This window comes from Sycon ciliatum, chromosome 1 (assembly GCF_964019385.1).
Source record: "Sycon ciliatum chromosome 1, ocSycCili1.1, whole genome shotgun sequence".
NCBI lineage: Eukaryota > Metazoa > Porifera > Calcarea > Leucosolenida > Sycettidae > Sycon > Sycon ciliatum.
The window spans coordinates 46,876,009-46,901,061 of NC_088643.1; the positions used below are offsets into that span (position 1 = coordinate 46,876,009).

At 46.6% G+C, this 25,053-nt stretch overlaps 2 protein-coding genes across 2 annotated transcripts; both read left to right on the forward strand.

Moving 5' to 3' along the window:
- The first annotated feature begins 1,396 nt into the window (after positions 1-1,396).
- LOC135829211 (uncharacterized) lies at positions 1,397-10,270 on the forward strand. The gene is made up of 3 exons (XM_065341618.1): positions 1,397-1,649; positions 8,509-8,907; positions 9,732-10,270. Exons 1-3 carry the CDS (start codon positions 1,596-1,598, stop codon positions 9,798-9,800), a joined length of 522 nt encoding a protein of 173 aa, XP_065197690.1. The 5' UTR covers positions 1,397-1,595; the 3' UTR covers positions 9,801-10,270.
- A 5,319-nt stretch (positions 10,271-15,589) lies between these two features.
- Positions 15,590-23,738, forward strand: LOC135829220 (DNA-directed RNA polymerase II subunit RPB1-like). Its single transcript, XM_065341627.1, has 6 exons — positions 15,590-16,090; positions 16,652-17,322; positions 17,671-17,834; positions 19,503-19,609; positions 21,564-21,662; positions 22,921-23,738. Exons 1-6 carry the CDS (start codon positions 16,013-16,015, stop codon positions 23,038-23,040), a joined length of 1,239 nt encoding a protein of 412 aa, XP_065197699.1. The 5' UTR covers positions 15,590-16,012; the 3' UTR covers positions 23,041-23,738.
- The last annotated feature ends 1,315 nt before the right edge of the window (positions 23,739-25,053 follow it).

Consider the following 25,053-nt stretch of genomic DNA (forward strand, 5'->3'; position numbering starts at 1 on the left):
CGTTTCACTGCACGCGAGGAATGTTCAGAAAACGCAGCTACTGCGCGCTAGTCTCGTGTTGCACTGCACTGCAGTCTAGCACAAACCGCCTAGCTTCAAGGTCTGTTGAGCTCTTCACTAAGTACTAGTAGACCTACTATAGCCTCCTTCGAAAATCGACGAAACCATCCCAGAACACATCACACTCTATGCCACATCACATCCACGTGACCCGACTTTGCCCTGGACTCAACCCACTCCGTAGATCTACCGCACCCGTAAGGGCCGTATGTACTTCTTCCTTCAAGAATGATCAAACTGTTACTTCGAAGCCTCCCCTACTTCTGACCAAGGGTTGGCCTCGAGCAGCGTTTGTCCGCAGCATCATCTCTCAACCTGCCCTCCGTTCACACGATGCACCCTGCACTGGGCATGGGGAGGGGGGTTATTATGCGTTATGCCATGTACTAGTAATGCCCCCTATACTAGCCCTATTCACCATGTTCACCGGTGACCATGGTGACGTAGATCTACATGTAAGTGCATGTAGGGCTAGGAGGGGGGGGGGGGGGGCACTTCTGAGTTCTGGGCAACAATAGGCTACAATAGGCTGTATCAATATTATTGTAGGATGGCTGTAGATCATGGTAGATCATGTCTGGGCTAGCCAGGCCAGGCACAGCACATGCACCATGGTGTACTGCGGTGTAGCCCTTTTTACTCAACTAATCATTATTTTATATTACTTCTCATTGTTCTCAAGTGAGTCTGCATAGCTGAGTGCAGTTGGATTATGTTATGACTTACGTCATTACGAGATCATTATCGGGCCATAGTACTATCTGTGGACAGCAACTGTTTCACTCTGTTAGTGTTACTGTTACTAAGTGTTAGAGCTCCTCAGCACAGCCTATATAGTAATAGTACTAATAGTAATACAGTCGTCCCTCTCTAATCCGGCACTTTATAATCCAGCACCCTCGATAAACCGGCACAATTTTCAGTAGCCAAATGTCCTCTTCATGCACATTGCAGCAGTAGATCAGATTTGTTAATCCAGCACCCTCCCTAATCCAGCAGATTTTCGTGGCACAAATGGTGCCGGATTATAGAGGGACCACTGTACCTTCCACCAGCATCTCGAGTAAAACAATGTAAAACGTGTGGTAGATCTACAGTACGTACAATAATATTGTATAATCTGGGGACCGCCGGTAGGTCTACATGGTCTACGCGGTATGGTCGAAATAGCGCGAGTTCGAACATCTCGAGTCGAGGGCCGGCTGGAATATCGATATAGCCTAGGGCCCGTAGTAGGGGACGTGTGGCGGCGCTACGGCTAGAAATCGTGCAAGTGCTGTGGCTAGTAGTATACGTAGTAAACATGGTAAAAAGGCGGCGAAGTAGATGCTGCAGTATGCTCAGAAATAGAAGGAGAAGTGGGCCAGTTCTGCACTCGAGCCGCTGTACTTGGTAGAAAGAGTTTACTTGCTTCGTACTTGCAGTTGAAAGTGCATAGTGTTCCGTCCTCCTCTTCCCATTCTCTAACAACTATCTTCCGATCTTATCGGGCTTGACTTTTACTTTGGTGAACGCTCGCTCTTCCTCCCGCAATCATGGTGGACAAGAAGTTCGAAGGAATCCAGCTGGTGGCTCGCATCCTGGCCATAGTAAGTGAAACACGTGTTGCCTGCTACACGTGGATACTCCTCGCGTGGTCGCTGCCGCTTGTTTGTTTTCTCGCTTTCCGCTGTGACGAGAAGTGGCCCTGCTATGCTCCATGTGTCACTTGGTTGTGAGTGATTTTGTATTGTGTGGTGAAGACTCCCCGCCTGAAAATGCGTTACTATACTAGAACGTAACAGTCATGTAACGACTGTGTCGACTGTGTCGTTACACTGGTCATGTAGTTGTTTGCTTGGCGGTTGTGTACGCAACGTGTCGACGGTTGATTATTATTAATTTCGTTATTGCTTTCATTAGCTTCGGCGTGGGTCGAGATCGTCAAAGACAGGAGGAGGAAGTTCAAACTAGAAGTGCCAGTGGGCTTTTTTCCCGCTTCAACTGTTGAAGTCAAGAACGTAGTTGGCCAAAGGCTCTGTTATTGTGACTGGTCAGAATTTGTTTGTTGGATGACGAGGATTTTAAAATGTGGGAGAAGGCACTGCTAAGTTACATTTGGTTGGACGACTGGGGGAGTGCCCCAGCAAGGAAACGTTGGGTTTTTGTTTTCCTGTCTTCGATCAGGTTTGGCAACCATCAACTGCCCTGGATTGGGCTCACGATGAGTGTTGGAAGAGTTATCATATCAATAATGATTGTTGTTTTGGGCAAAACAAGATCATTCTATTGAAGTGGCATAGAGGATCCGTGTACGTAGCGGAACAAGCAGTGAACTAACTAGTCGTCCACTCCAGTTCAGTGCTCTGTTGTCGTAGGATACCGCTACCCATAATCAATGTAGGCAAATGTTTCATGGCATGGGTGTGCACGTTGGCGCGCGTGTTTTTGCCGTCGCTTACTACAGTGTGCTGCACATTTATCTAGCCTTCTGAAAGTGAAAGCTTCGTAGTAGACCTACAAGACTTAGTACAGCACTTGCCTTGGTTGAGAGCAAGGGTGGAAAGGTTGGAGGTGCTCTACGTGCGAGAGCAAACTGGGGCAGGTGGTATGCACAGGTCATTCAAGGCGGAACCACTGCGAAGTGCAAACGGTTCCATAGCCGCATACTCGGCATAGGCATAGAACTGCTCTCATGTATGGGTGTATCATCAGCCTGTACTATGCAGTATGCGTGCATCTTCGCTCTTGTTCACGGGTGTGTGATAATGGATGCAAGTACTTTACTAAAATAGTAGCTACTGTAGATGAGTTCATGAGGGTGTAGTCAACGAGCAGTTTTGCTGCACTGCAGGTCATAGTAACAATGTTATTGTTTGTGTCCAGCAGGAATAGGGACCGACTGGAGCACATGACGGTTTGGTATTTTGTTTTGTTTTGTGTATGTCCAATGCCCAATGGTGTAGAAACTAACGGAGTTCATCCAATCACATTCTCAGGTGCATGATCCTAGTAACAAATTCTTGGAATGCACCATCTTCAACCACTGCCATGTAGGAAGGATGTATAGCACTGAAAGAACTAGTCTCAGAGTATACTACGAGTACAGTACCTAAGTTACTTTTATGCACTGTGCAGCCACAGCGCTTGACTAGTGCTCTACAAAGTGAAGTGCAGTGCTGTGCAGTTGAAGTAGGACAGTAATTGCCCATCAATCCTCTTTCTAAAGGGTGATTGTCCACGTGTAGGGCCATCTTGTCCAAAATTGATGGGACCAACAGCTAATTCAGGTTCAAGGGGTACATTAAGGGTTAGTGCACTAGTACTATGCTGGTCTGCAAGGGTACAGTTGCACATGCATTGGGGTCAGTGGACTGCATCAGTGGGTGACTAGTACTAGTAGTACATGACTGTATGTGTACTACATGCTCTAGTCTAGTCTAGTCTAGGGCAGTAATGCATTAATGTTGTACTGCATGTAACTGTTGAGTGTTATTACAGCCCTTCCTCTCTAATCCCGTACGTAACGTTGTGAAATGGCATTTTCTGCTGGATAAACAAGGGCGCTGGATTATCAAATCCCGCCAGCCAACGCGATCCACCTATCTAACATGTGTATCTGTGTCATACGTCAAAACCCAGCCTGTGTTTCTGTCAGTACAAGTACAAGTACTTTGTGGGAATACATGCCTGTACAGCCCATACTCCATAGGTATGATAACTATTCTCAACTGTGTGTTACATGCGTAGGATGCTTCCTGCTACAAGTACTGGAAGTAGTTAGTTAGTTCATGCATGTCATATACTGACCAAACTGGCATAGCTGTGCGGTATGCGATGTAGGACTGCTGGAATATAAAATCGAATTATGTACAGTTTGAGCAATTTGTTCTAGAAAATTGGTGTTGGAGCTGGAATTCAAGTGCTGGATTAAAACGTAGAAAATGAACTGAAAAAATCCGTTTGGAGAGGGACGACTGTACGTGGTGTAGCACTGTGATACTGGGTCATACTGTAGTCATAGAACTGGGTGTAGGCGATTTACCAGGTGATGTTAGATTTGTGTGTGTGTGTGTGTGTGTGTGTATGTGTGTGTGTGTGTGTGTGTGTGCGTGCGTGCGCGCGTGTATGTGTGTGTGCACGTGTATGTGTGTGTGTATGCCTGTGCATGTGCACATGGGTTGGTGTAATACTGCTGTCATGTCACATTGCACAAGCTCTATACAAAGGGCCCACCAATGCCACGGTCCATGCACATGGGTGTGTGCATGCTGGTCTAATAAAGCTAAGTGCATGGGTGCTGGCCTTTCTTTTGTTATGCATGCTGCAACATTCCAAAAGCACTGATGTTGTGGTGCTGCTGCTAAACTGTACTGCACTGTTCATGTATTACACTACATTCCAGGGTGTACTGTGCCCTATGAAGTCACGTGCGTTAGACACACTATTAGCTTGCCCCAATGAGGCTATATCAGACTGATTGAGTGGATGAGGGTGACCTGGTCACCTGGACATGAAAATGGAAAAACACAGTTCAATGGTGATGTCATAAAAATGACATCACCAATTCTATGTGAAGCATCTTCAGAAGGAGAATACTTTTGTGAGTACAAGAAATCTCTGCTGCCTCTGCTGATGTGAATGTAGATACTTCGAAGTAAAAATATTCGGGGGAATCTTAGGAAATACACAAATTTAGGTACTGAATGTGGGCCAAAAGACCATTACTTCTCAGGCTAGCTGACATCTTGGATAGAGAAGTACACCAATTATTTTCTCTTAGCCGGACCTCAACGTTACGGGCACCTCGGTCTACGGGGCACCCTTGGGTGTGGAAATATTTCTACTCTTTGCCAAGTTATGTTCGAACAGCGACGTCGCATGCCAGATCTCTGGCCCTTCCCCATCAAAATTGTATGAGATTCAGAGCTAGGGGCACTTCCAAGTTATGGCCAGTGCCCGGTCCCAGACTGCCCGGATACGAGAGATAGGAGTGTAGTCGCCTTTTCCGGGAACCTGTGTATCAGTGTTTCTGTGTATGTTGCGCAACGGGTTAGTTACTGTGCAAGACTTTTCATGGCTTCTTTCTGTTGCGAGTGTGGTTCTTTAGTTTTATTTTGTAGTGTTTTAGTCTCGACTTTGTTGCATTGTTTTGGGTTGCACGTGCAGTCTTCTCTGCACCATGGAGCGCTTACATCATTGTCACGTGCACAGCATTGTTTTGCGTGCATGCTCATATGCTGCCATGATGTTTGTCTTTTTATTTAGTTATCAGTTTTGCCTCGTCGTGTCCGGTCTTCTTATCTGTCCGCCTCCGTCTTGTCAAGGAATTATGTAGAACTTTAAAGTCTTTTAGTTCAGTTGCGTTGGTGTGTGCGGCGAGTCGGATTGGTGGGGAGGCTGGGGCCCTGACGCCTGGAGAACATGTGCTGGTGCACAAAAGTATATGTTGAAATTCAAGGAATGAAAGAGAAACCATTGAAGCACTGAAATAAAGCTCGCAGTTCGAAATTTGCTTTTACAATGCATGACTTTGTATAATAATTTCTGCGGACAGCAGCTGCCCCCCCCCCTCCCCCCCCCCCCCCCCCTCCCCGCTATTGTGGCTCCATTGCTGTTGGAACGAGAGAGCTTGGAAGCTCAGGGCCCTACGCTATGCTTTTTTGCCTTGATGACCTAGACAAAAAAAAGCATAGGGATGTTATAAATTCTTTAAAAAAATCCTTTTTTAAAGACATAACCTGGGATTCGAACCCGCACTATCGCGCGCCCTGCATGCATCCCCCGATACACTTCGCATACATACTAATTCTTCCAAGTTGTTTCTCATTGTGATCTTGCATTTTAAAGCCGTATTTGAATATGCATTGTGGCCAGCCATCTTTGATGGCACGGTACGGTAGGGGATAGGAACGGGACAGGTACTATCGAGGGTAATACGACACCGTCTCCCGTACCGTACAGTACCATCAAACACAGCTGGCCACATACAGGTGCCCGCAATATTCAAATAGGGCTTTCAAACGCAAGATAATAACATGAAGCAACTTGGAAGAATGGGTATGAATGCGAAGTGTATGGGGGAATGCATGTAGGGCGATAGTGCGGGTTCGAATCCCAGGATATGCCAGAAAAAAAATAGGAGAATTCAAAAAATTATAACATCCTATGCTTTTTTTGCCGTCAGATACGGATAGCGCCAGGCGTGACACAAACAAACACACAAACAAACACCAAATTAAAGCTGTGTGGACCCTGGCTAGCGCCAGACGTTACTGAAGTAACGTCTTCTGCATAGCTACGGGAATTAAAGTACTACTTCTAAGTACATTGTAGTGAAGAATGTGTCTGCTTCAAACGTTGGAGCTCGTGCTTCCTGCCAACTGATTGACACTTTCTTCATTAATTACCGCCGATATTGCAACATCTTAGTACATTGTAGTATTTTGACAATTATACAGGTAAACGTTGTGGTGGTGGCCTTACAACACAGGGACATCCGTTCACTAGCACGCCGGTACAAATGTATTGTTGGGTGATAGTGATGGTTGCTGCTTTTAGCCCTTTCAATGGTGGCTGTCTCTACCCTCTTGCACTGGGTCAGAAATGGAGATCTCTGCTAAGTCGCCAATCTAGAACCATTTCCTAATCTACAAGTATGTGTACTTGCTCGCGACATATACCTGCTGAGACTGTCCGTATATAGAGTAAACTGAAATAAAGTAAAATTTTGTAATAATGTCATTGTTACCCTCCCCTCCACCTCCACCTAACGAGCACACATGCATGCTGAATTGTGCATTAACCTCCCCAGAGTAGATCCAAATTCTTCAAGTCGATGATAACTGACAGCGCAAGAACCATGTGAACCCTTCTCTAATTATGAATTTTCACGTCGAGAATGTATTGTTATTTTCAGACAACATTTACACAGCAGCTACAAGCCACAACTAGCACATGACATGCAATTAAAAGGTCCATAGTGAGAATGACCTACTGCAGCAGAGTACTGAGCTTCCACTTTGTTTAATTAAAGGGGAAGTGCATCGATTTTTCGAGTATGGTCCAGAAGAAAGACAATTTGATATCGGTTCGAATGGCATACCTCTCGCTTCCATACGATAAGCCAAACTTGCCAAATCGCCAATTGTATACTCACGTTGCCATAGCGACCAGCGCAGTGATGACGTACGAAAGGCTTAGCTCCACCACAGAGGTCGATCACTGCAGAATTTGGTCATTTTCAATTGGTTTATTGTATTCACGAAGTGAAAGAAGGGCTGTGTTCAATGCTGTTAGTGCAGTGAACTGTTTGTTAGTAGTCCTCTCGGTTGTGTACTGGGACGTGACACCGACAGGAGAAAGCTGGAGTGCGGACACACCAGCAGACAAGCGAGAATAGTGTCGAACCAAATGCTGAAATCTTGGTTGGGACAAATCAGACGTTCAGCATTTCCCCCAACCAAGGACCATGCCGTTTGCTCTTTCCACTTCCTGAAGATGAATGTGATTCTTCCTGGCGACTCTCCTATCTCTCGTAACATCTTCTGAAGCCAGGTGAGACGACGGGTGGTGGAGATTGACGAATGAAATAATGTCGTAGGTTTGAAAATTTGCTGAAAATGTCTCAGGAGAGATGGCGAATTCCAAGCATCTTGTCCTGGAGGAAACCATTTCCTAGGCACAGTCAGCCTAGGGAAATGCATGAGAAGGGTGATAAATAGTTCACGGCACTAACAGCATTGAACACAGCACTTCTTTCACATCGTGAATACAATAAGACAATTGAAAATGACCAATTTCTGCAGTGATCAACCTTCTCTGTGGAGGAGCTTAGCCTTTCATACGTCATCACTGCTCTGGTCGCTATGGCAATGTGAGCATACAATTGGCGATTTGGCAAATTTGGCGTATCGTATGGAAGCGAGAGATATGCCATTCGAACCGATATCAAATTGTCTTTCTTCTGGACCCTACTCGAAAAATCGATGCACTTCCCCTTTAATATGAGTCACTTTTCACACCGCGCTTTTATGCATGCTCGGTATATCGTCGTATGCGGCATTATGCGCAGAGGTTGCATGATACCATTTATTGCATGGATGGAAATTCGCATACCTGGACTGGTGTAGATTCTAAACTAACTTGTGTGATTTGGCCTGCAGGGCCTGCAGTGTGCATCATAAGGTTTTCTGTTCTACTTGAACTTCTGTCTTGCCGGCTTGTCCATCATGTCCATGCGAAAGACTGAGTACAGTCTTGCCTTGTCCATGCGAAAGACTGAGTACAGACTTATTCGGAGTAGACGGAACCAAGCTTATGCTGAGCGAAAGACTTCGTACTTGAAGTATCATCTACATGTTATGTAGAGTCCTGGCTGATTATGCAAGGTAGCTGTGGATGCGTGCGGCATACTAGTACCTGGTAAATATTCTCGTTTGCTTGCTGCTTGTTTCTGTTTACTTGCAGGTCAGTGGAATCATTGTTCTGGCCATTATTGTGGACAAACTTAAAGTGACAGTCCCCACCATATCTGGTGTCTCAGCTGATGTATGTTTCTATCAGGCATCTGGTACTGAAACGTGCGACTTTGGCATTGGCATGGGTGCCGTATCCTTGGTCGTCGGCCTGATCCTTTCCGTCGTCAACGTCCTGGCCCTAGTGCTTCCCGGCCCTCTGGCTCTGATTGTGCTGCCAGGTGGACGTCGCCGCACCTTGGCCCTCATTGATCTTGGCTTGTCACTGGTCATTGCTGCAGTCTGGTTTGCATGCGCCATCTATACCACCGTCGAGTATGCCGACTTGTCCGTCACAGCAGATGAGCCAAATGCTGGTGTGTTCTTTACGTGGCTATCGTTTGCCCTCTGGGTAAGAGCATACATAGTACAGACCAACCGTATTTGTAGCATAGTACAGACCATACAGCATTGGTAGCATAGTACGGACAGTACCAGCATTGGTATGGGAGATAGATTGAGACATTGAAAGTCATCCTGCTAGACAGCTTTATTTCTATTCTAGGTATTCAGCTGTGGACAGTGGGGGCAGTGGGTGGTTGAGGATTGCTTTGCTCAGTCTTGGCACTACTGACATACACTATGCAAGTGCTCTGGCAGTATTACGAGTCGTACACTCCAGCAGGTATGCAAACACAGCCAAACAATGTCCTAATATTACCAACATGAGAACGGGGACGGGGAAGGGTTCTTTGGAGTGGCGGTACCGGTTACTTTGTTAGTAGAGTTGACCTTAGGAGCCCTTAACATGCGGTTGGCAGAATATCCACCATTTCAAGCGGCAAAATCACTCCTTCAGTGTGATTCTCATGCCTACATGCCGGCAGGGCCGGCTAGGAGTAGAGTCCATGACCGCTTGACTCACACTTCATGTACTACATGCAGTAACTTTGCGTGACTGTGCGTATTTCTTTCTGCACGTGTTTGTGCGCACGCGCGCGTGTGTGCGTGTATGTGGTGTGTGTGCGTATGTGTGTGTGTGTGTGTGTGTGTGTGTGTGTGTGTGTGTGTGTGTGTGTGTGTGTGTGTGTGTGTGTGTGTGTGTGTGTGTGTGTGTGTGTGTGTGGTGTGGTATGTGTGTGTGTGTGTGGTGTGGTGTGGTATGTGTGTGTGGTGTGGTGTGTGCGTACATATGCGTGCATGTTCTGTCTCCTTGGAACCTGGATACTACTCTAGCTCGTGGCTGGACTGTTGGCAATCGCTGTTTACAAGAAGTCGGACACGATTCTTCCTGGTGACAACTAGTGCACACGAAGAGTGCGTGAATCGGTACTCTTCATTGCCTTCCGATTGTCTTTATTGTTCCTTTCTCTCTATTCTAGCCTCTTCTTTACTTGTTCCAATTGTATAGCCTGTAACTTTGCTCAGTGGGTGACTGACCAGACAGCTCTGCTCATACATGTATATCTAGGTTGTGTGCAGCTGTGCTTTTCTACTTTTTCAATGAGTTCTCTCACACCTCCCCCCCCCCCCCCCCCCCTCACACCCTTGGCTAGCTTTGTGGATATGCCGCAGCATCTACAAATGTCCTCATTCCAGCAGCTCAGACCGCTTCTGTCCATCACAAGAGGTGCATGTTCTTTTTCTAATCAACTGCTGCAGTAGGTAAAGCTAACTAGGATCTGTGATTTTTTTTTGAAGTGTTAGAGTTTGATGAATCCTTGGAGGATCATTGGGAGTTTTTATTCCTCATAACAATGATGTGTCAGGCGAAATCTCTGTGATTTGTGTTAGCCCAGTGAGGATCACCAGTCGTGTCCATCATACATGGCAAGACTGTGGAGTGTGGTCACGGCTGTATATAACAGTTACATGTACCAGATACTGGCCTTCATGGACCCGAAATACCGTAAACTGTCTTGTTTAAAAGCCGCCCTTGAATAGAAGCCGCCCTCGAATAGAAGCCGCAATTTTGGGCCCATCAAATCACACATAAGCCTGGTTTTAGTGTTGACATGCATAGAAATACCTGTCTTGTATAGAAGCCTGTCCCATATAGAACTAGAAGCCTGCAAAATTTCACCAAGAAAGTCATAGAAGCCGCGGCTTTTATGCACGACTTTACGGTATGTGTAGGGTGCCGCGTGACTAGCAGCAGTGTATGCCCTGCTCGGCCATAATAGAGGTGGCAAAACTATCAGCAGCCCCCAGCTTTTGGTTGTTTCAACTTGTTTCCACTGGTATGGAAATGAATGTATGTAGCTGCAAACTGGATTGAAAGCCGAAACGGTCATTCTGGCCAAACTAGCTTATTTTATGGTGAGAAATGTGCCCCTGTTGTAGCATTTACACCTTTGACCCCAGTGAAAATGACTACACGTTCTTCAAAATATGGCAGTCTGGGGGCATCTATACAACCCTGGCGTAATTATTTTTAGCCGTGATCGTGGTGATGGTTGTGTGCTCTGGTAGCAGGATCCGTTGTGTGTGTGTGTGGGGGGGGGGGGGGGGGGTGCGTGTGTGTGGTGTGCGTATGCGTGTTCATGTGGCAGTGGCATTGAAAGATGGGCAAAATTGATGGCTAGTGCCAGAAGACAAGCCACTAATGTACATGTACAATGTCATGTAAGTCTCGACGATTTGGATTGAGGTTGTCCTCTCTCCGGTGAGAAGTGAGAAGGCAGTATTGCCTGTGCCCTGAGCGAATTGAAATAAAAGAATAGAACAGGTGGTCAGGTGGTCAGGTGACCTCCAGGTAAACTTCACTGTGCGAGTACTGTATCTAGTGTATGGTCTACTCTAAAAGCCCGTCATAAGGCCCCCAGGTGCGGGAAACGTTAGTGAAGGTCAAGAGCATGGGCGCCCGGGCGTCAATTTGGGCCCGGACGTTACTGTAAAACGGGTAACGTTTGCTACAATAAATGTTTGCGTTTTACAAATTGAGACTGGTTTGCGCTGTTTTTCTGCCGGCAGAATCCACCGGACCCTAGTCCCTACACTACAGCGGCAGCAACACGACAACGTGAACAACAACTGCGGCGGCAACACGACGACATCTACAACACAACAAAAAAAGAAGAAAAACCTACATCCTACCAACCCCTAGAGTAAAGAGCCTGGGTTTTCCCAATACGGTTCAAAATTAATGGTCGCAAGACCGGGACTCTGCCAACCGGGTTATGGTTGTAATCAGGAGCACTATGCGTCCTCGCCTTGTACAGCATGCTGTCAAAATCAAAAAACATGTCTACTCCCTGGTTAAAACTACCAAGCAAGGCTTCTTTATAATTATTATAGTACAAGTCATGTACATGTACTTAGTAACTAGTACGTATCTAATATTGACTGAGTACGAGGTCAATATAGGAAATAAAAGCCGAGTAAAAGACCGAGGCGAAGCTGAGGTCTTTTACGAGGTCTTTTATTTCCTATACTGACCAAGTACGAAGTCAATATTAGATGTATCACGACTAACCAAAGCATGTGTTCAATCGCAAAAAAGGTGTCAAAATTAATATAAGCGGTCAATATAGCCCTACAACTTACAAGGAGTGAAATATGCAGGAATATTTGATTGCTTAGGTATGGCAAAAATCTATGGGAGTCAATAGTCAGGGAGTGATAATGCATTAACGTACATGTAGTAGACTAACATGTTTTTCGATTTTGACAGCATGTTACAAGGCGAGGACGCGTAGTGCTCCTGACTACAACCATAAACCGGTTGGCAGAGTAACATGCTGTCAAAATCGAAAAACATGTTAAAGGGGAAGTTAAGGCAAAAATTAAAATTTCACCAGTTGTAGTCTTCGGGGTGCTGAGTCGAATGGTCTTGGTCCGAGGAAGCTGAGACGCTCCCTTCCTACTTGAATCCCAATCGAACTCGCGCACTTCCACCGAAACTGGGTGACTGCGCCCTACAAGATGGAGATTTGTATGCAAAATGTCACTAAAAGCGCCATTTCGTTCTTATAAAAGCACGGATGACCGCGATTGGCCCATATGTTGTAGTCTTTTTGACGCTGAGTCGACTGGTTTTGGTCCGAAAAGGCTGCGATGTAGCGTTCCTCCTTTATTCCCAATCGAACATGGTTGAACAAGCGGTCACGTGCTCCTGCGTACACCAGTCACCTGGTCACCGTGCCTGCAGGGTACAACTTACTAGCCTGTTTGACCTTTTTTGGATGCACTCCTGTCACTCGAGTTGAACCTTGGTGTGAAATTTGTCGCCTGCTGGCGTGGTGACCAGGTGATTTGGGCACCCAGGAGCACGTGACCGCTTGTTCAGCCATGTTCGATTGGGAATAAAGGAGGAACGCTGCATCGCAGCCTTTTCGGACCAAAACCAGTCGACTCAGCGTCCAAAAGACTACAACATATGGGCCAATCGCGGTCATCCGTGCTTTTATAAGAACGAAATGGCGCTTTTAGTGACATTTTGCATACAAATCCCCATCTCGTAGGGCGCAGTCACCCAGTTTCGGTGGAAGTGCGCGAGTTCGATTGGGATTCAAGTAGGAAGGGAGCGTCTCAGCTTCCTCGGACCAAGACCATTCGACTCAGCACCCCGAAGACTACAACTGGTGAAATTTTAATTTTTGCCTTAACTTCCCCTTTAAGGGGGGACACCACCATTCGCGGCCCAAATCAGACCGCATACAATTGAAATAGGCATATCATGAAAATGGATTGGCAGATTGCCTTCAAATTTTCTATGTTCAATCACTATATACTGCTCCACAATGTAGGCACCGAAAAGAGAATTTACAGTTCATCCCAGTAATGCTTGATGGGCTACACAAATTCTTCACGGGTGCGCACAAACAGCAATTTTTTTGGACAACTTTGCAGCAAGATGTATCAACATAGACAGTTCCAAAATGCAGCAAAACCCAGTCCATATGCCTATGCAGGGAATGAACTACAATGAACTCTATCTGACAGGTATTACTACCCCAAATGCAGAGACAAAACAGGACGAGCCGCAAAACGCGTAAAATAGAAGGCACTGTGGGAGCTCAAAATCCAATGTAAAAGGTCCTATGATCACCATTGTAGTTCAATCCCTGCGCAACAAGTCACTGATTCCAAAAATGTATGGGTTGATAGGTCTAAAATAAACACACTAGCCGCAATCATGTCCAAGAAGGCAGAAAAAGGCCAAAAAGCACAAACATTTAGGTGTCCTTTTCATAGATTCTAAGACTATTGTTCCAACTAAAACCCACCAGCGTCATATGTGACACCCTCAGCTTCCACAATCTGCTCCTCAATTCCCTTCCTGCACCTCCTCCTTTGTTTCCTTTGCTGTTTTTCCTCCTGCTTCATCTTCTTCTCAGCCTTGGCCACTCTAATACTATCCAACATGAGCTGGCGTTCTGCAAAAACGCCAGGTGCGGTTGCAGAGAGGGATATGGCCCGACTTCCACTTCTCATACTTGTCAGCTGTGACTTCACTATGCGCCTGGCGAGCTTTCCACAAGCTGAAGCCATGGCAGTACTTGGAAGCTAGATGCACATCAAGGACCTTCCCGACTTGCCAGTCAATTGCAGTAAACGCACCGGGTAGGGAGGAAAACCCGCGCTTCATTCACGTACCATCATAGGTGACAGCAGTTATATGCTTAGGCCTGTCCATTGTCTTGTTCATCTGCTGCTTCGTTCATGCTGATTTGCGCAACTGACCTTGCCGCCTTGCACAATGCTCGCTGGTGCCGCTGGAATGCAGATAGCTGAACAGGTGGGGCAAATTCATGAGGCCGCAAAAAATTTGCCAGCCAACATGGCCAATTCCCAGCGTGCGCAATGCCAGAACACTGCGGCGATTGCACTCATAAAACTGTCCTGACTTCTCCACCACTGGCAGGCTGGTGCCTGCTGAACACTGGCTCTTCATTGCAGCATGTGATTCTGACAGTGGATGCAAGGCCAGAACGTGCAGTTTCAGCAATGGTCAGCTCACCTCCACAGTATTTTGCACGAGCAAGCAGAGAAAATCAAATTTCGTAAACAATTCAAGTCCAGTGGCGTCTGAATCACAACTTTCAGCGATTGGGCCATGACAGTCTTCAGAGAACGAGGAATCACTTGAGGGAGCAACTGTCTGAGTTCGAGGCCAGCGCACATCCATCAAAGCTCTCCTCCGAATCCGACTCACTATCGCTCAGTTGAATCCATTAATTTTTTATTATGATCACTGTATTCTTATTTTTGGAACGCCATCGTACAACTTGCGCTTCGAGGCGGACTCTGGCACTGCTTCAGCTTCATAAACTCCCTCAGCAGCTTCCTGGACAGGTGCTGCGTGCAGTGAGAATCTTCTCTTTGCAGGACGCTTGCACGACCTGCTCTTCTTGTTCTCCATTGACATTGTGCATCGCGCTCGAAACTGCAACAGCGAAGAAGTCCTTTGGGAAAGAATTTTTTGCACTTTTTTTGCACGTGGCACGGGTCACTGCTGCCATGGCAAGAAAATTTGGAAGTAAAAGCGCTTCAAAACTCCCAAACTCCACGGCCACAATCTTGACAGCTCGTTTAGTGCACGAGCATCGCGATGTGTACAATTTTTTTCAACTTTTTAGTGTACGAACATCGATGTGTACAAATTTTTCAAATATTTTCAAATTTCAAACGGTCATATGACTGCAACGGTTGGTCCGAATCGCTTCAAATTTGGAATACTGACACCTCAGGGCATATGCTTTGATTTCCAATAGCAAAAAGGTGACAAATCGAAAGTTGATTTTTTGACCCCTGGAAGGTGGTGTCCCACCTTAACTACCAAGCAAGGCTTCTGTACATGTATATACCATGTAGTAGACTAGTAGTCTAGTACTAGTACCGTACTACAACAATTACTAGTAGTAGTATTGGATTTTGGACCAATGAACTCTATACTATAGATAGTATAGTATAGGGGGCGAACCTCATAATAATACGGGGCTGCACTTGTGCACTTTACAGTCACCATGGTTACGTCAGGCCGATCCGTCCTGCCTTGGGCCCTTTGGGGTTTCCCCTTCCCACTTCGTTTCGTACATTCTTTTTGTTTGTGACAGTTCAAAATCGAATAGTCATCATCAGTCAAAATCATCCATATGCGTCGCGTTTTCTAGTTTGCATTCAATAGACTTGGCAATTGGCCAGTTGGCTTGTTGGAGCTGTGTTCATTCATTTTCTTGACATCCCTTACCCAGAGAGATCTACCCGTAATTGTTCGGAATTCGAGTTATGAGCTCACTTGCTTGCGCTCCACTTCACGTCTTCAGGTCACAAGCAATGCCCAAAGATTCACTGTTGCACTTATGCTTTCCTCGGTATGTCATGGTATGTAGTCCTACCTTGTAGAGGAGCGTTTTGAGCAGCAATAGCTGTAGCTCTGTATTTGCCCCTTGTTTGAGCTAGGCACTTTGTCATTCTCAGCGACAACGCCGTTTGTGTATAGTGGCCTAAATCCCCCGCTGCTTGGATCAACGAAGACGATAGTTTGTGAAAAGTAAAAGCGACTCTACTTCGTCATGTCTTACAAGCCCTTCACTGGATCCTCGTGGTCTACTCTTTCGTCAGACTACGATAGTGCACCTCAGCCTGAGTGGGTAAGATATTGTGAACATTACATTCTACAATCAGTCACACCATGTGCACTACACTACAGAGTACAGTGAAAATGATTGTACAGTCATGTCATACGGTCGTCCAGGACTTTGGAACTAAGTATTAGTTACTTGGTTCATCACACAGAACGACAACGGGCAAGGCTAGTTTGCTTCTGCTCTGAGTTTCATGCTTATTCAATTATCGGGCAACATGATGATGCTATTGGCCATGCCGGTATTTATGCCAGGCAGTGAGCAGGTATTGAGCAGGTAGTGAGCACGTGTTGAGCACTCTCAGCACACTGGGTGCATCATCCGGTGAACTTGGTTCACCTCTAACTGTGAGCACGTGTGGTGATAAGGCATTACTAATGGGGTCACTGGCGGTTCGGGGAGGGTGCGAGTATCACTGTCAGGAGGTAGCAATCACAAAGATGGGCCCTGGCATTATACATGCTCGGGGCCTGGTAAAATTCTGTCTTCCTATGGCTATGCTGCTGTGTGATGGCGCTCCATTTCTCCTGTGTGCCTTCTGTTATTTGTTGTATGATATATGCATAGTCAACCAGTCAACCCGGTAGGTCACAGCCATCTGACGCATCGGCATCGGGTGCAGCAACATCATCGTCATTCTCGTTCTCGTACTCGGCGAATTCAAACCAGTATCAATCTCAGTCAAGAGACTACCCTGCAAATTCCCAGCACCATAACCAGCCTCTATCTAGCTATGGTGCACCATCATACCCATCATATCCATCATCATCCACTGCACACCGCTCTTCACCCTTATCATCATCCTCACCCACCGGGCCTGCTGGTGTGGAGCGGTCGTATTCTGATGTGCCAGCGTACGCTCCGCCAGTTCATCGTCGGCGCTCCGAGTCACCGGTAGAACAGCGCTACGAAGCAGACTACTCGTACTCGGCCATGTCCTCATCCCGTAGCTCGTCTACTGCTGCCTCGGCAACCTCTGGCTACTCGCGGTCAGCTCCGACTTATCAGCCTGCATCACCGAGCTCTCCCATGCCTCGCTACGATGCAGCAGCAGCAGCACATGCATCTGGTGGGCAAACTGGCGCTGGATCCTCTCTGTCCTACACTCCTGCACAGCCACCACCCACCTCTCCTACCCCGAAAACACCAGCTGCCGCAACAACATCCTCTGCGGACATGGCTGCAACGTTGAAAATTCAGCAGCGATTGCAGGCAATTTCGGATAAAACACCGCGAGGGTAAGCTTAGTAGTGTACAGCGGAAAGAAGTGCCAGTGTATGAATGCATTTTAAACGTATGTTGAAAGACGACCAGGGTATCCCTGCAGATATCTGTAACACAGCCAGCTTTGTGTAGTACCAGTGAGTTGTGTAGATATCGTCGTGAAAAAGAATCATTCTTGTCGTAAATCCAAGTCATGACAGCTACACACTGCCAGTCTGCACACTCTGCAGAGGTGTTTGCGTTTGACGTCATGCCCTGGGCCGTGTCAAAGTGAAATAGCAGCGTTGGCCCAATCCCGCTGCCGTGTTGGGTTTCATTATGAGTGTGTTTCTTCTTGTTGTCCATCTGTTCGTGCCGATCAGATCATCTGGCCTGCCATCTGTAACTCAAGAGGTGATTGCACAACTGGCATCATGCCTGGCTGATGAGACTGTGTTCGAGATTTTCCGTGAAATCGAAGAAATCCAACTGATCACGGAGCGCAACCTCTTGAATGAGCGCATGCGTGTACTAAACCAGCACAAAAGTGAGTGACTCAATGTACCTGAGTATCCATGTACGTGACTGTATTGATTGATGATGACATACCATAAAAGCCCGTAATAAGGCCCTGGGCGGAAGCGTTAGTGAAGGTCCGGAACATGGGCGTCAATTTGGACCTGGGCGCAAATGTGGGCCCGGGCGTTATTTCGGATAAGTGAAACCACACTTATTTTCACATCATGCCGTACTACTGCATGTACGTATACGGTTAGCACAGTGCACTGTACACTAAGTTATACTACAGTACCGTGCATATACATGTACATGGAGCTGTGCACGTACTGCACTACTGTGTAATGGACCTGAGCTTTCGCCCATGGACGTTTACACGGAGGTGGGCTAGAAAACGGGACAAGACTGTTGACACCGGGCACCTGGGCGTGTACATGGGTAGTGGGCGTTATACTGGGTGGGCGCTAATTACGGGCTTTTACGGTACTCCAGCGGTGCTGCTGCTGCTGCTGGACTAGCGGTGGTGGTGGTGATGAGTTGGAATTGTGATGTTTGAAAATGTAATAGTGTGAGGATCCATGTTAGCCGTGGAAATTCCCCTGGTATTTGTCATTTGCACATTGCAAACTTTTTTATCCCGTAGAATGTCGTCAGTAACATGTGCTCCTGACCTAGGCATGCACAATAGCTGACACTGATAGACACTGCGGAGTACTACTTCTCTGAACTACTAGTATTCAGCAATGCGAGTTACTCTGCTTTGTCTCCTCACATTCTTCTCAAGTAATTCTTGCTAAGCAGCCTGGGTAACTTTCCTTTCTTTGTCTCACCCAAGATCTGGACTAGAGTAGATGGATGGGAGGATGGAGTGATACCGGTAACTGTTATTAGTAGCGTGTGTATGTGTGTGTGCGTGAGTGTGTACATGTATGTACATGTGAGCTGAATTTCTCTCCCCTCTCCTGGGACGGCCACGCGACCGATTTCTGACACTAGGGAGGTTTCGCTCTACGTAATTACGCATGAAAATCTGTATATCGTACGCGCCGGGGAGCGAGGGCAACTTTCATACGTACATCTCTCTACGGATTTCCGTAGGAAAGCCCTTTCCTACGTTGTGTCCTCCGTAGGACTTTTTGAAATATTTTTCGCATTTTCCGGATTTATCCATGGCAACATTCAAGCCGCGCGAAACACAAGGTACACACACCGTACACCATGTGCAAAATATAAATGGAAAACGCTGTTTCGGCCCGTGGTGCATGCGGTGGGCGCATGCAGCCAACGCATCTCCAAAGCAACAAGGCATATTTAGCAGTCGTGGAGAAATCACGTAGAGCGAAACCCAACAGCTCTGGTTTTTACGTATGAAAATTACGTGCAGTTCCTACGTTATTTTCATGCGCAATTCCGTAGAACAAAACCTCCTACTATGAGTACAGTGCTGGGAATTGAAATCCGATCCCTGATCGGTGCACTCACATCGCAAAGACCCAACACAGGATGGTAAAACTACGAAACAGAGACCGCTAGAATGTGGACGCACCGTTAAGGGGTCGGATTTCAGTTGCCAGAACTGTGCTCGTACACGTGTGTGTGTATGCGCGTGCATGCTACTGGTCCTGTTCTTTGGCGTCATCTTTAGTCTAGATCTGGCCGAGCAGGATTGCTGACTATTGTATCTTTCTGTGGCGCACAGCTCGACGTATTGATCTGGCCAAAGAGCACAAGGCGGCTCTGCAAAAGTACGAGACCATGGCACACCGCCTTCCTCAGATCAAGTCGAATTTTCAGCAGAAGAAAACTGTAAGTGACTAGTATGACTGCCTGTGCCATTCAGGTCTCGACTGGCGTGGATAGTTTCTAGACTGGTCTCTAGACCAGCTTCTAGATAATTATGCAGTTACATTGCCGGTACTGTACATTGTATAGCCTTGCAGTAGCACTACACTGCTAGCCTGCTACGGAATGTACAATCATGTGTCCGCTGCCAAGCGGAGCTAGCTCATAGCTACCCAACAGCCATTACCGGTGCATGCATCTTGTGGACTCTGGGGAATGATTCGGTCGGATTGCACTGAGTAATGCACAAGGTGAATGAAGCTGAGCAAACAGAGGTCTCTATTCTATCTTGCCCTGTCAGTCAGATGTGTCTATTGGCCATATGGGCTACCTTGCAAGCCGAGGAGAGATTTGATTGAACAATAACCTCTTCCAGTGATGGGTGTATGAATTTCTGCTAAATAAGTACCTGCCCGAAATAAATACCCCCTTCATCCTTTTGACTCGGTTAGTTGAAGTCAAGTTCAGCCCGATAAACATACTGCCCGAAATATGTACCGGTATGGTGCGCACATGCAGCACATAGCATGTACATCTACAGGTCAGACCTCGCTATAACGACCCCCGTTATAACATAAACCTCACTATAACGTACAAATGTGGATGTCCCTGCCGAAACCGCATCACTTCTGTACAAAATTTCCTCGCTATAACATAATCCGCTATAGCGTAATGTTCGCTATAACGCACTGTTTGCTGGGTCCCGGGCGCACGGAGACCTCAGCATAACGTAAAAACTCGTATAAAAATGACTATGTACACGGCATGCATGCCTTCTCGCGACGAATTCGAGACTGAGCCGTCCACCTCGGAAGCATGGAGTAGTAAAATACCGGTATTTTACTACTCCCATTACTTTTTATAGGCTCTAATCTTGTCACATCACGACTCACATGTACAAGTACACGCACTGCATGGCTCTTGTCGCCCCTTTGCTGACAAGCCTGAACACATGTGCACATCTTTGCTAGTCATCATCATCCTTGTATGTAAAACAGTACAGTTGTAATCAGTAAGTGAAGAGCGGCATTTTGACATACATATTGCATAATAAGGTGCCCAACTCACTATAACATAAACCTCGCTATAACCTAATTTCTCCCATCCCCCAGAGATTACGTTATAGCGAGGTCTGACCTGTACATGGAAAATGAGTTCTCCGCTACACACAAGTCAGGTCCGAAAGTTAGTTCGTGCTCGAAAGTTAGTACAGGTGTGACCACCAAGTTCGAAGTGAGTACATTGTACCGTGATGATGTACGTACTCATTTACGGACGTTTACAGTAGTATCACTGTCTCGTGTCACCAGAACTGCTTCTTAGAAATTATTGTGTCTCCTGACAACACCTGGTCAAATGGTGGTAAACGCACGCTTGCCCACACAAGCTAAGCTGCTAAGTTACACCCTGGCACAGAGGTGTCCTTCTCACTACCACCACCAGCTCACGCATGGCACCTGGTCGATGCATGCATGGCTGTCGGTATCCGACATAGCGGGCTGACACATCAGGTAGCGCTTGGCGCGTAGAAGATACTGCTACGACTTGGACTTGACTGTCAGTTTCAAGTCCAACTTAATGCTATGGTACCGTGTGGAAATGTTAGCTGTTTGTTTGATTTTTGTCCTTATTTCACACCGGTATTTGTAGCGCTAACTCGTTCACAGTGGTGCTAGTGAGCACACCTGCCTTTTTGTCTCCTCGCCTATACCCACTGTCAGCTTAAAACCCAGTGCGCCTCCTATATTGCATTCTTTCCAGTCGAGTTTCCTGGTGATTGATTACACGTAGCAGTATAGGCTAGGATGCTCTTCTTTGTCGAATGGTGTACTGGTGGTGTCTGCTGACAGTGTCCGTGGGTTGTTGATGTGTTGTGTTCCTGATTGCTCAATGTTTTCTTGGTACTGTATCCAACCAGGCATTGGAGAAGACTCTGGAAGAAGAGCTACGCCAACTGGACCAGAAGATAATACTACAACTCGACCAGCAGGTCCTGGAGCAGCAGTCTACTCTACAGGTAAAGTGTTTTTGTACTTAGCTACTGAGAACTTTGCCTTTATTTGAAAACAAACTGGGTGTCGGAATGAAGAATTCGAAAAGCGCAAGCAAAGAAGGCAATGGGGACAAATCCAGTCAAGTAAATAGGAAAAATCAAATAAATACTTCGAGTAGGAACTTGTACTTGGCTACTACTACTCTTCTAGTTGTTGTTTCAAATCTTTATTCTCACGATAGCCAGTGGCCAATAAGAGATTGTTGTGGTTGTTGTTGTTCTTCTTATGCCAAGCTGGTTCTTGTGAGTTGATGATTTTAATTAGAATCAGCAGTGTACTCTCTGACTGAGGCTGGTCGCTCCAGGCATTACAGTCACATTACAGTCATCTTGATAGACCTGATAATGTGGTACAACCTGATTGTGATCTTTCTGATGCAGTGTGTGTGTGTGTGTGTGTGTGTGTGTGTGTGTGTGTGTGTGTGTGTGTGTGTGTGTGTGTGTGTGTGTGTGTGTGTGTGTGTGTGTGTGTGTGTGTGTGTGTGTGTGTGTGTGTGTGTGTGTGTGTGTGTGTGTGTGTGTGTGTGTGTGTGTGTGTGTGTGTGTGTGTGTGTGTGTGTGTGTGTGTGTGTGTGTGTGTGTGTGTGTGTGTGTGTGTGTGTGTGTGTGTGTGTGTGTGTGTGTGTGTGTGTGTGTGTGTGTGTGTGTGTGTGTGTGTGTGTGTGTGTGTGTGTGTGTGTGTGTGTGTGTGTGTGTGTGTGTGTGGGTGTGTGGGTGTGTGGGTGTGTGTGGGTGTGTGGGTGTGTGGGGGTGTGTGGGTGTGTGGGTGTGTGGGTGTGTGGGTGTGTGGGTGTGTGGGTGTGTGGGTGTGTGGGTGTGTGGGTGTGTGGGTGTGTGGGTGTGTGGGTGTGTGGGTGTGTGGGTGTGTGGGTGTGTGGGTGTGTGGGTGTGTGTGGGTGGGTGTGGGTGGGTGTGTTATGCCAGATCATGTTGGGTCTGTTGCCAACAGGCTCAGCTGCTTGAAGGTCTATTGTTGTACCTGCCACCTTCGTTGGTTTCAGAGTTCATATACTTTCTATTTGAAGTATACCTACCTGTTAACCATGGGCTGCTTTTAACTCTTGTGTAATCAATGGTGCTAGTGAAGCTTATATCAGATCATCTCTGATTTAGCCACCCACACTAGTAGCAAGTATTACCTTCACTGGGGGTAAGGGTAACTGCAGCTGGATCCCGGGACGGATGCCCTGATGTCGTCAATCCTTTTTCTCTCTGTCTCCAGCAAGTCGGTGTGCCATGCTTCTACATAACCAACAACAAGGAAGAGCTACGCTTGCAAATGGCCATCATGCGTTTGATTCGCAGTGTACGGGACAAGCCCCCTCCGGCTGCGTCCAGGTGATGCATGTCGCAACTACGGCTTGCTTGTCTCATCCCTGTAAGTTCCCCTGTAACCAAGTCATAGTGCCAGTACAATGCTACAGCTGGTGACCATAGAGCGTAGCATGCCTTGCTATGACCTTATAAACACGCTGCTGGTACGACACGTGTGCCTAGGGCCAGTGCTGTGCGTCTACATCTACACTGGTCCTGTAGAAGGACCGTGTGCAAACTTTGCCATGTCTGAAATTGCACTGCTAGTGCTTGTCGTGAACCAGGGCGATATAAAATTCCACGACAGCCTATAATAATATAGCCCACCAGCTGTTTACTCTATCGCAGACCCACCAGGATTGACTGTGTTGGTGATTGCCTTTGGTCTGATGTTGAGGTGTAAAGTTGAAAATCACACGGTAACTAATTTCTTGGACATCATCAGTACACCCAAGTAGTACACCATGAGCTGTACCTAACACACCATAAGCTACAGAACCTAACCACCATAACGCATAAGCTGTACTTAACCACCATAAGCTGTACCTAACAGCATGGCCCTGACCTGCTGGTACAGGTAAGGCATGGTTTTACTCGTATTTCTCTCTCTCTTGTTGAACATAAGACTTAGTATGTTTTGTTTTGGGTTGGTTTTTATTTTTATTTAGGAAACTGGAATAGAAAACGGTGAAATAGCAACCCAGGCGTATATATTTCCCACCTGAACAGCGTGCCTGGATGTGATCGTTTTCTAGTGTTGGGGTGTTTTTTTTTAATCCGTTCCCGGTTAGTGTGAGAGCTGTGTCCATATCTGTCTGCATGTTGGCATGCATAAACCAGCATGTTCATGTAGTACTGGAGTACATAAGCTCTCAAAAGTGTGCAACTTACTTTCTGAGTATGGGGTCTGCCGACGGCAACAACTCACAACGTTGTCGTATGTTCCCCATCCCGGTCTTAGCTAACCGCGGAGTAATACAATAGCACTCCCTGATAGAAACCCACGCAGCTTTATGCGAGTCATCAGCATGATCACGGCAGAGTGTTTCCCCGCTCTGCAGAAAATTGTTTAAATTATGGGTACGGCCCTCAGGCTAACCTGAAGGGCACAAACAAGCCATAAGGCCCTCCCTGCCATGCACTAACTATTTTAGAACGAGGTTACATGCATTATCTCACTTGCATTATGCTTGTGTACCTTTTATATTAGGTAGTTTTGTGGTTTGTGTGCAGAGAGACTTGGTGTGGTGTGGTGTGATAGAATATTTTCTTCTGGTAAGTTATGGTAACTCAGCACCACTGAGGACTACTAAAAGTAGAATAGAAGCAAATGAAATGCTGGGCTCTTATTGCAAGCTTCATTCTTATTCATAGCTTGTTAGAGCTATTTAGGGGCTTTGAGAGCCCCTTGTCGATACCTATAATGACTTTGATCTTCGGTTTTTATAGGGTTCCGCCAGCTGTTGACAAAGGAAAATTGTACAGATGCAAGATGAAAGAGTGCGGGAGGCAAAAACCGTACACACTTCTGAAATGCGTAGCTTTTAGTAGTGCACCGTACATTTTATGCAGAGTTCATTATCTGCACCATACTATATGCATACAGGGAGTTGTACACACTAGTTTAGAGTATATTCAGCGGGCTTTACGCCTAGTTCACATTCAACGGAACGCTGACGGTACGGGATTCGACGGAACGCTGACGGTACGGGACGTAGAGGCCTGTCGGGAAGGCTGGGGTGAGATGTAAAATCATGTACGATTCGTACGACACGACATGCTACAGCCGTTGCGTCGTTCAACAGCGAATGGAAAGGGAAACGTCCGAAAAGCAGCCAAAATGTCGGAGATCATTACTTCTCTATGCAGAAGTCCTGCACTTTCACTTTTCAGCGCAACTGAAGGCACTTTTGCTTCTAAAAAGGCTAGCGCTCGGCTGTGGAAGTGCAAAGTAACATGTAACATGCCTGGATCAGGCTGGATGGCATGTATACTGTCTACGGTATGAAAAGTTGAATCGATCCAACTCTTCCCGTCGCTT